This window comes from Rhamphochromis sp. 'chilingali' (genome assembly GCF_963969265.1).
Source record: "Rhamphochromis sp. 'chilingali' genome assembly, chromosome: 15".
Lineage (NCBI taxonomy): Eukaryota > Metazoa > Chordata > Actinopteri > Cichliformes > Cichlidae > Rhamphochromis > Rhamphochromis sp. 'chilingali'.
In genome coordinates this window covers 24898678-24911007 of record NC_137942.1, presented here as the reverse complement: position 1 = coordinate 24911007, position 12330 = coordinate 24898678, and the positions used below count along the sequence as shown (strand labels likewise).

Here is a 12330-nt window from a genome sequence, read left to right as displayed (position 1 = left end):
CAGCTTCGAGGGAACGATGGTATTGAATGCTGAGCTGTAATCTACAAACAGCATTCTCACATACGTGTCTCTCTTCTCCAGGTGTGACAGGGCAGTATGTAGTGTCAGGGCTATGGCATCATCAGTGGACCTGTTGTGGCGGTATGCGAACTGTAGAGGGTCCAGTGAGTCGGGTAGTGCAGAGCAGATGAAGTCCCTGACCAGCTTCTCGAAGCATTTGCTTACGATGGGGGTCAGGGCTACAGGTCGCCAGTCGTTCAATGAGGAGATGGTGGAGGATTTGGGTACAGGGACGACGGTGGCCATTTTGAAGCAGGCTGGGACTACAGACAGAGAGAGGGAAAGGTTGAAGATGTGTGTGAACACTCCAGCCAGCTGAGCCGCGCATGACTTGAGGACGCGGCCGGTCATGCGCGGCTCAACCAACCAAATCAACCAAATCTTCTGCTTTTACAGGCATTTTATTTTTTTTATTTCCTGTTAGGCCTACTGACTGGTCCTTTCAAAAGACTCCTAGAAATGCTCCTTACTACAGCCTCAGGCCTGGTTAGATTTCTTTATGGTCACAATCCTCCTGGATGCAGAGTGAGTACCAAGGGGAGGTCACTGGTGTAAGACTGTTTGAGTCTGTATGTTAAAATATCCTTGGACAAGAGCCTGGAATTGCCTTCTATACACCCATCAGTGTGAATGAATGATAAAAGGCACATGAGATAAAAAGCTGAATTAAAATGTTAGTCCAGCATAAGAACCCTGCCTCTTGCTCCATGAGAGCGAAGGGGCTCCAGCCAACCCTATGAGTCTTTTTGGCTGTCAGATAATAACCGATTCAGTGTTATTGATTGATGAAATAAAGTCTGTTAAACCTCTTAAGGTTTCTTTTGATCCTCATCTTCAACTTTTCTGTGTTTTTTAGCATTCTCTAAATTCTTGTAATATGTGTCACTTAGAGTTTGTTGATGGCCAACAGATCAAATTCCAGGACAAAAACAATTCTACAGCTCAGTCTGCCTTACAGGGAAACAGGTTAGTCTGACTAAAGTAACACACACACACACCCTCAATAATCTCACAGAAACAAAGAACATTTCAAAGATGACGACCAGTTCAGCCTTTGAAAGCTACAATCAAAACCATGGAGTGACTCATCACCACAGCATGTTCGTGGTTAAAATGGTGGAGGTGGAGCTTTGGGTGTGTTGGGAGAGGTTCACCTACAGGTAGAGGGACAGGTGGAGATCTTAACCAGAATCTGTCTGGACTCTGCATCAGCAACAAGCTCATCTCTGCATTTTGACAACAACCCAGCCAAGGTAAGTCTGCCAGACGTTTGTGTGTTATAGGAAGAGAACAACGAACTGTGTTCAGGCTGACGGAGTGGAGAATCGGGTTTGGTTATTTTAATGGGAAGGATTCAAAGAATTGAAAACTGAAGACATAAAAGGACACGACAAGAATAAGAAAGCCAGGTTTGGGATTTTCTGACAAGTGAATTTAAAGTGAGTTATATCGCACAAAAGACACCAATTGGAAATCAAATATCACATGATTAAAATTCAAACATTGCATAAATCACACAAGGGAACAGAAATACACAGGAGCCAATATTGATTTTTATTTATGCGCATGTTTCTGCTAATCTGCCAATGTTTTCTTGACTTTTTTGTTGTTACTTCAAAGACTGAGGTTGTGCAGCATAATGCAGCTATAAAGGTATGTTACACTGCACCTTTACAAAAAAAGGGTTCACTCTAAACGCTTTAATTCAGGATTTACCATGAACATTACTGTCTGACTGACTTACATTCTGGACCTGCAGGGACATTGAATTAGACTATAACTTAGCGCATTTGACAGAGACGGGGCCTGGTGTAGGATTCAAATCATCTTCATGGGTAAAATTTCAGGTGTTACGTTTTAGATTTCTTGACGTACTTCAGCTGGGTCTTGAAAAACCATCATAAGTAACTGATCCAGAGTGAGAGTGAGGACGGTCTTTGCAGCAGTTGCTATGGCTGACATGTAAACAATGTAAAAGATTGCATTTTGAATGCAGTGAAAGGACATGCATGTGCACATAGTGAAAAAGTTCCTTCATGTTGTTGTAAATAAATATATACATTTGTTCTGTATCCAAGTATTTCATTTTCAAATTGCTTTTAGGGGATTTCTGTGATTGTTTTGGCTGATTATCAAAGGTGAACTGAAAATCAAGGTCAGAGAATGTGATGATTGTTTAATCAGGGAATTTCCAGATTTAAACTGCCCACTGATTCATCAGCTGAATACTGAAATGCATCATGGAAAAAAAAGAAAAACAAAGTTCCCTCCCTCTCTCACATGGAGACACAGGTTTGACCAGCACCAGAGTCTCGGTGAAGCCACGCCTACAGCAGGGTGTTAACTCATATGTAACAAAAAGTTCTACTCTGCATCTCATTCAGTTTCACTGAACTCATCATAAGCCCAAGACTGCACTGCATATTTACCTAAAACCTACCTGCTTAATTTCCATGAATTTCCTTTTCCCCCCAAAAGCATACGTACATCCCATGCTAAATGGTCCTTATGTGAAGGGAAAGAACTCTGGGAAGCTTCTGGGAAGAACTTTATCCAATTAATGTGCCACCGGTTATTCCGAGCACAGAGATCCAGCAAGAGAAAAAGCAGCACATTAGATAACGTTACTGCTCCTTGTTAACAGTCATCAAACATATTGTATTTCTGCAAAAAAAAAAACCACAATAAAAATCCTGCTCTCTCACGACCAAATTCAGAGGGTGTTGTAACAGTTTTGGCTGGCACACCCAGAGGGAAGCATGCAGCTCAGTCGCATTCCTGCGCCATCATATGGGTGTATACAAGTTCTCAATGTCTATGTGTGACACAATGATAAAGCAGTCGATCAGCTTCTGTTCTGAATCGGACTTACCTAGGCTGGTGTAGCAGGTGGAGACATTAAGCAAGACCCAATAATGTAAATAATACATTTTAGGGTGACGTATCTTGGTTAAGGTTAGGCTAGTGTGCTGCAAATGTAGTGAGGGAAACAAGGCTGTTTGTGTAAGAGAAACAGAAAACCATTCAGAGAATGAATGGTTGATCAAGGTAGCGCCCAGTTATTGTGCATGTCTGTGTGGAAAGAGAGAAACGAGAAAAGTGAGACAAAAGGAAACAAGCTGAACGCAGAGAGGAACGCGCGAGTATACTTTAAGCTCTGTGATCCTCCATCAAACCAGTCACATGACTTCTGACTGTCAAAGGGCCTTTCTCACACTGCTGGAGCTTCAGAAGCACAGTGAGGATGTAATAGAGTGAATAAATGAATGTGTTCAGTTTGGGAATGACTCTGTAGAGTGGATTACATTTTACAGGCAAACATCCAAATCTATAAAATACGTCTGGCAGCTGTATATGGACACATTTAAATTACAGCATGCTCTTCCAGAGGGAGAGGTGTCCAGATAACACCGGAAACAAACAGACATTTTTTATACTGTGAGCCATGCGGCATCACATTTGTGCCTTCTATCATAAGAATACAGATTATGTTTAAATGATGTAACATCAAATGATTTTTCACATCCTATCTCTGAGCTTTAGATTGATATTGATATAACGACTGATTGGACAGTGATGCTTTTTGGCAGATATTTCAGCTCTGATTTTGACTTTTACTCAATCTATGTTCACATTCTCTTAGCTTATCTTATCATTTATCTCCACTTCCTCTGGCTCGTCTTATCATCGCAGCCGACACTGGTCACTGGTCGGAGACACCAGGAGCACTTTTTGGATACCAGCAGTGTGTATCGGAGATGATTATGTCGCACGTGCTCTACACGCTCATGAAATATATAAATAATCACAATAAGGTTGTGTTACACCTGGCACACAGCATCCATGTAACTCATACAATCTAATACTTTAAATATCAGAGCCAGCGTTGGATTTCTTTACCTTTTGGCATGTACCTTGGGGGATGGCACCTGCTTCACACGTGGAAGCGTTTTGTTATAATATAATTAGAAAGACTTCACTCAAAGTTTGTTAGTCTCAACATCTGTTTTTAAAGTATTAAAGTCTGAATTTCAGTATCATCTCAGAGTATACAATTAAATTATCCAAGCAGTAGATTCCACTGTTATTTATTTCCTACTGCTACTACATATATAAGATTGTCACATATGATACATATACTTTTATCAAGTACATATAGAAAGCTGTGCACACGAAATGCCTTACGAGTAACATTTCAGCCGTACAAACGAATGAAACATTAATTAATTCAACAAATATCTTTGGGTTTATGTTGCATTTAAGTCAGTAATGTAATTTCTCTGGTAGCCTGATATTATACATGAAATGGGAAAACAAAGCACTAATGCAATTCCAAGGATTTTCTTTTAGAAGGAGGTCAGAAAGAAGTTTCTGTGAGCAGCCACACCTGAAACAGTCCAACTGGCACTCAGACGCTCCTAGGCGTTTCCCAAAAGCTGCTCACATGAAAGGTCCCTACAATGAAGGGCTAGATATGTGTCAGACAGGAATGAGAGACATTTTCATGGTGACCGAACTGGCAATGTTTCAGTTCAATCGCCAAGGCTTTGGTTCCCTCTGGTGGCACAAAGCAGCATTGCATTTGTCTTGAGCATTGGAAAGAAAAAGGGAAAGCAGAATCACAGGAGAGATCTCAGGTATTTGGCCCTGACCGCACCCTTCATTACAGTCCTTTTTGTTTCTTTGCAGCAAAATGAGTGCAGACGGAAAAAAGGAACCCCCTCCCTACATCATACCGGGTAAGCCCACAGCTCACACATGCTCAGTCAATATTCATGATCATTATCGTCATCTCCTCACCAGCTTGATTCTTTCCCTTTTCCTCTTCATATGGTCCAGTAGAAAGTCAAGGTGATGGCGTGAGAGTTTACCACCCCCACACTCCTTTCACCCCACCCTCCACGCAGACACAGCAATCTGTCACGCCAGGTATTCTTCTCACACCTGAGTCTCACACTTTTTAGAAGATTTAAGGTAAACATACTGTTGTTCATTGTTTTGCGTGTTTCCTGTCTTCTCTCAGTGTACACCGGCGGAGGGGGAGGCGCAGGTCAAGGTTTGGACTCTGGAGAAGGCAAAAAAAAGTTTGTAAGCTACGACATGGGACTGGGGACTGAGTCCGGCATGACGACCTGCGCTTCCTGCCAGCAACAGGTTATGACCAATGTCACCTACAAGGCAGGAACGTACGCCTGGCTCATGTGTTTACTCTTCATTTGCTGTGGGTGAGTGGTTTTAATCAGTTAGCTTCTTTTTAGCGCCCCAAGGCTTTTGAACACAGATCTTCTTTGTTCAACTCTGTTACTTGATTTTTATCAATTTTATCTCTTGTAAATACACTGCATACAGCACACTTCAAAGGATGAAGTGGAAACGTTCTTTCTTTTCATGTCTGTATATGCATGTAAAAATGTAATAAAGAATGATCTCATCTGCTGTATGACAGCACGACTCTAACCTTCTGTGTGCGTGTGTTGCAGGTTAGTCCTTTGCTGCTGCCTGATTCCGTTCTTCATGAAGAGATTCAAGGATGCTTACCACACCTGCCCACGCTGCAACAGAGTGCTGCACGTTGAGAAGAGGAAATGCTGTAAATGATGAGCACCAGGGCTGATATGGCACCGTAGAAATAAGAAATAGCCTCCTGTTACCTTTGTCTGTGTCTTATGGTCAACCGGTAAAAAAAATGGCATTTTCTCAAACTGGCAGAGAAAGGTGACAGGGGTAAATGCAGCTTGTTTCTATGGATGACAAAGCCAAACATGAATGACTTCTATCAGATTATTAGGAAACAGACTGGGAGTGATTGTGTTGTCCGAGCTTTTGTTTGTTTTTTTTTTTTTGCTCTGGCAAGTTACAGAACACCCCATGCACTTTGAAACTGTTATCATTATACTCAGAAAATTTTGGATGCGTAATGTTAAAATGAAGGTTTGTACATAGAATATATTGCATGTTTTATGCATAACGGGATTGCACAATTTCTGAATAAATCACAGCGGCAGTAAATTACACATTGAACGATAAAAGGGTGCAGAAATAAATATATTTGCTCATCTCCAGTTTCATGAGTCATTGCTCAGTAAACTGATACACAAAGCATACTGGGTTAATGTCATATTTGCATATGTGTCACTCAGGCAAGGCAAAAACAAGCTTACAGTTTGTTATATTGGAGTGCTGTAAATATAGTTAAGCCTTTTGTTCAGACTATTTGAATGTATTCATTCATTATATTGCAAATTACAATGCAAAAGTAAACCCCCCCACCCCTGGAGGATGAGCATGCTCTATTGCTCTATTATTTACTACTATTAGCTCTATGATAACATTATTTCTCTAATAAAAACAGATATTACAGAACTCTGCTGTGTTTGTGTTGGTTCTTCTTCTCTCTAGAAATGTCACATCTACATTGATGGAGTACTCAAAAAAAGTAATGCATTTACTCATTGCCCATCTTGAACATAATGCAGTATGATACTGCCAGAGAAAGTCATTTGTTACTGTGCTTGTTTTATTACTTTTGCATTACTTCGTAACATGCCCTGAAATGCACTGTCACGCAGTTAACAGTTAACAATGAAAACATTAGTCCCACACACTTACATGAATCCCTTTCCTGTTTAGGACAGACATACAATCTTTTCTTTTTAGTGTTGACACAGAGCAGCTGAAAACCAGACCAAAGACACTTCAAAGCAATCGACACAGTCATTCTACTGTATAAACGCAGTAGAAACGGCTTTGTTACCTGTTAAAACTAGGATGTGGTTGCTGGGGTGGAGCAGAACTGTAGTTACCAATAAGTAAGTACAGATAACATAAAGAAATTAACTGTTTTGCAACTTATAACTGCGTGATTTTACCTACTCTTGTGTTCTACATTATAGTCAATCCTTTTAAAAAATTCTATTATGATTTATTTTCTACCATGTCTCCTGCTCTCTTGGTCAGATCTCTCTAAAAAAGGACACGCTTTACCTGAATCAATAAACAATGTATAAAGTCAGAAAAACGGATTGCAGCTTCAACCTTGTAACAGGAATCTTCTTTCTGTTTCAAAAATGACTTGATATCACTCATGACTTGGGATGGGTATCGTTTAAGTTTTATCCGATACCAGTACTGTTACGGATTCAAATATTGGGGATGGATACAAGAGGAAAAACCACAATAACAACACTGGTCCGGCCGGGTTGAGTCAAACAATGATTTTAATGATCACACGCGTGGGAGATGGACACCATACGCAGACAGCATCAGATCTCAAAATGGTGGAGCATTGATCAAACTCTTATAGCCTTTAGTGGCCCCCACCTAATCATAAAAGCCTAAACATTCACATTCTTTCTCTCACACGGCGCCTAAGCTACGACCTTGGCTCCCTGTTTATCTGCTCCTGCTGAGATGGGGCAGAAAACTCCAGTATGTTCTGTTCTCTTCTAATCAGACAAATAAGGCGATGACTTTCTGCGAACAGTATTTCTTATAACTCAGCAGTATAATGCATCATAAAACAATATCATTCATCCACAATAAATCAGCAGTCTAATGTAATGCAAATCAGTTTAACAAATGCAATAGTTATCACCTTCTTCTAATTCAGGAGAATAATGCAAACTAAAACTACATAATAATTCACAATCTTTAATTAGGGGTCTAACATGGCATAAAATAATATTATAATCCCACAGTACCAAACTGGTACTTTTGAAACGGTGCCGGTGCTTGAACCGGTGCTTATGATGGTGTTTGCTAGTTCACCTTACATGCATTAATTTAATCACGTGGTTAGCCTACTCAACGTAAATTACACACGAACAACATTAAGCGACTCACCCAGAGAAGAACGGCTGCTGCTGCCATCATCATCCGTCATCATTTCTGCTACACTGACTCTCCTCTTCGGGTTCTTGGGGGATGTTGCTAACTCCGGTTCCGATAACAGGCACCACACCCGCAGAAGATGTGCTCGGTCTTGCAGCAAGCTATCAAATACGGTGCATTTCTCGGCTTAAAAAACCCCCGCTATGTGTCGCCAGGCATTTTATCAGATTCGAGGTGTTACCTCATTTGCACAGTATCACCTTAAAGAACTTGTTGCAGAGTTTGCATCTTTTGCTGTGAAGTACAGCCAGACTTTTGACCGCTTCGCCTTGGGCATTTTTAATCTGTAGCTCTGCTCTAAAAGAAAGTACGTACCTGGGCCCGCCTACTACGCTTGCAAAGGTAAAATGATTGGCTAGAATCCAAAGTGTATGACATCTCAGGGGAAAAAAGAACACCGAAATAAATAATCGTAACGATTACGTAATAATCGTAATCGGCCTTAAAATGCAGCTTTTAAGGCTGCAGTGTCACGGTCTGGCTGGCAGACCGTGGGGAGATGGGGAAATAGGACCCAAACGCCGGACTCTTCAGTGCAACAGTGTTTATTTACAAGGTGGTGAAGTAAACAACAATAAATCCCCAGTTTCCCAGACTCCCGTGTAGTGTCTTCTTCCCAAAAGTCCCCGTGTAGTGCTCTCTGCCCCAGTGTCCCTGCACTCCCCGTGCTCACTGCTCCTTCTCGTCCCACACTCCTCCTGAGGGGAAAACAATAGAGGCAGCCGTTAACACTTATCCCAGCAGGCATACACTCACACTTGACTTGTTTGAAGACTGACGTGTAGTCAAACGCAATAATCCAGCGTCGGTGGAAGCTCCATCGCTCATCTAAATAGCTCCCCCGACGAGCCCAGATGAGGAGCAGGTGTGCGGCCAGGACTTCGGGTGTGGCCAGCCCTCAAGTTAGACCACGCCCCCAGGGCTGAAGGTGCCTGTAATTTGGCCACAGCAGAAAGGCAAAACACACACACACACATACCTGCCTACATACAGATGTGCATAGGGGCAGTGCAGACAACACACCAAATAATAATAATAATAATAATAATAACAACAACAACAACAATAATAGTCACAGTCCCCACTGCCCACGGACCCCGAGTCCCCAGAGCCGGGTCCGTGACATGCAGACCCAATTGGGATACAGTTTGTATGTGCTTTGGAGTTTGTACGTGCTTTGTCTCTAGGGGCCACCGTATATATTTATATATAAATAAAACCACAGGCACAAAACACATCTGTGGCAGCCAGAATTCTTGTTGGGTTGTAGGGGATCAAATCCTTATTTCACTCAGTGACATGGGGATCAGTTTATAACTTTAATGTTTGGACCCTGTCTCAATGCTATGAGCTCGTTTGTTATGTTCCAGCATTTTAACATTATATTTGAACAAGTTTATCAATTTTAGAAATGTCACCCATCCATAGTTTCATTGTTAATGGGTGACTGGTGTAAGTGCCTTGAGGAAAATATCTTACTTCAGCAGTTCAACAGCACTGCAAACTTAAGCCTTTCCAATTACTGTGAAGTTAAATCAGTGTCTTCCTAACAACAATTTTTGTAACGGCTGAAGTAGTTGTATATAAGAGGCTCTACCATTAAAAGTTGTGTTTATAGTTTATATCCTTACTACAGGAACAGCCAGCAAACAGTAGAGTCTCATAATGGGAGATCAATCAGAGGTATGCTTTCAACGTAATGAGTAGATCAGTCTGCTGCACTCTGGACAAATCTGGAGACTGTGAATTTCTATCAGTACATAATCTAACATACTTTTTAATGTTAAATACAGAGAATCTTTAATGACATTAAGGTAACATTTCAGTGGACAGTTTTACAGATTACATTTTAATATGTCAAAGCAGCAAAAACACATGTAAATAATAAAGACACATAAAAACAGAAACATAAAAACAGAAGGACGCCTAAAAGGCTCAGTAGTGACTTTCATCTCTGCCCCGGTGCCTTTATTTTGTTAATGCACGTGTGTTGCATTAACAAAATGAGGAGGCCTCGGTCTGGAGTGGAATGATTGGAGCAGAGGAGGCCTATGATGGAAATGAATCCATGAGGGTTGGTTTGATTTTCTTGAGGACCAGTCTAGGGAATTTCCCACTGAGAGGAGTGATGCTGAGACTGTGTGGGGAAGGAGACGGGCTCAGGGTGATTCTGTTTGAGGAACTTGGTGCGGTAGAGGAGATCAGTGGTGTGAATGGAGGGGACTCCGGGTGAGAGGCAGGAGGTGTTATATTCTGGTCTCATTCACGACTGACTCCAGAATATCTATTTCCTACCCAACGGGGTAGTAAGGTTTATTAAGAAGTCATGCCACTCAGATTGACCCTCTGCCATGTACAACAATAACATACAGCCTAACAATCTGGCCCAACCCCGACTTACTTGTGTTCCACTCTAAAACGTCCGTGCAGCAACACAATCCATTGTGGAACAAATCATCTTGCAAACAATAATTCACTTTATTACAGGAGGGACTAATACATTTTCACACAGGCACACTGACCGGGTTCAGTGTGTTTGGCATTTGCACCAGTACTGTGTTCTGATTGATTAGGGTGTTAACACCTGGCTGTGTCTGTGGCTGGCACACCCAGACTCTATCCAGCTGATGTGGTTCCTTCATCGCTGAATTAGAAGATGGCTCTGTTTGACTTGGTCTCATACAAGGTTTTTTGGCCTGCTGAGCGTCCTCTTAAGGTTCAGAAGACACAAACAAAAACACAATGGTTCTTTTTTAATAGATTTTTGACTTTTTTCCCCGAAATATTCTCTCACCTTTGCTGCAGTTGCGATCTCTGACTCTCTTCCTCTTTTTGCCCTAAAAACAAACACATCAGAATTTTCCTGAGCTGATACAAACTCTCTGCAGTGACTGTTTCATCATTCAGTGCAGTGAAAGGCACATGCATGAACTGTATGTTGGCACTTTGGACATACATAGTTCTCTTTGGTTGACCAATTCGGATGTTCTGTGGCGTGATGACATCTTTGTGTTTCAGCCTCGTCAAAATATTTTTTCTGCTCCTTCTTTGAGAGCGACTTCCACTGTGGATAGAAGATCACAAGAACACACTGTCAGCTCGTATAAATACACAGAAACACTGCTACTACAAATAACTACAGGACAGCTGGTACACATGCACAAACAAGAGCACAGAACATTAAGAGATGCATAAATATATTCAGAGTTACACACTTACTCTCTCTCCCACAGCTGCATTCACAGCTGCACTGTTACTGATATTTAGCTCTGCTTTGACCTTTGGCCTCTGCTCTTTAAGGTACAGCATGAAGGCATTTGGGGGCTTCTTAATGTAAGCCTGGTCTGTACCCTGTTTGGTTTGATGCTTGCTGCTTCAACAGGAATAAAACCCAGAGTGAGAGCATGTGTTACCACCGTGTACAACTGTGAGGAAAGTACTTTAAAAACGTGAGTAACGCTGTGAAACTGAATGTAAGGCGACATCATTAAAGGAGGCTGATTTTAATAATTCACACACACATCTGCAGATAAATGACAGATACCTGCAGATCAGTGAGAAAACGCAGCAGAGAAACTTACTTTGGAGCGCAGCTGTGGGGTGGAGGAGCTGGAAGAACAGCTGCTGTTTTTGCCGATGGGATGTTGTTTACAGGCAACTGATACAGTAGATTGTGTGGAGAGATGGAGAAGGACAAAAATCCATAATACTGACACTTAGTCCAGCATTTCAAAGACTAATAATGATAAACAGCACAGAAACATGCAAACTAAACTGTTTTTCTTTCATTAGCCTGAAGCATCCAACAGGTTCAAGCACCTTTATCAATAAAAATCTAACGACAACTGTCTGAGTGTCTCACCTGTCTTTGGCTAGCTGTGCCATTTTTGGGACAGAATTGTTCTCTTTCTGGGATCCTGTGGCACACATTCATAGGAATTTGAACTTCTTAGACTGGGACTGACATTTTATATCATACAGAACTAAACTAAGGACAAGTATTATGTGCAAACAGGACTTATCAGTTAAAGTCAGTTAGTAATTAAAATATGATATGTATTTTATGAAGAAGTCAAATACCAAAAAGTACATAATATAGTGAACGGGTTGCAGTTGTTCATTAGAAACATTGAAATAGTTCATATATATATATATAGTCAAGAATCTACATTAATTATCAGAGATATAATATTTAACAACACTAACAAGTTATATGACAGTTTCATCTGATTCAAAGCATTTTTTTAACCTTTTAGTTCAGATTTAAGTCAAACTGTTACAAATTTAAAATACTGACTTGTGGGATTTAATACCTGATTATGCTGAACTATAATGCAGAGAGAACTATTTAACAGCAGTAGTAAAAAGGTACACTGCACG

General features: G+C 41.1%; 1 protein-coding gene and 1 long non-coding RNA gene across 3 annotated transcripts in view; both read left to right on the top strand.

The window, feature by feature from the left end:
• The window catches only part of LOC308410825, an 88490-nt gene that overhangs the window by 63643 nt on the left and 12517 nt on the right, over positions 1–12330 (top strand). The window lies entirely within an intron of this gene.
• litafd (LITAF domain containing) lies at positions 1171–6423 on the top strand. 2 transcript variants are annotated; one of them, XM_080904468.1, is made up of 5 exons: positions 1171–1313; positions 4750–4799; positions 4900–4989; positions 5084–5285; positions 5541–6423. In XM_080904468.1, the coding sequence occupies exons 2-5, from the start codon at positions 4754–4756 to the stop codon at positions 5656–5658; spliced, it is 456 nt and encodes a 151-aa protein (XP_080760594.1). In that variant the 5' UTR covers positions 1171–1313; positions 4750–4753; the 3' UTR covers positions 5659–6423. The 2 variants fall into 2 exon arrangements, with proteins under 2 accessions (XP_080760594.1, XP_080760595.1); XM_080904469.1 differs by having other exon boundaries at positions 1176–1313; positions 4903–4989.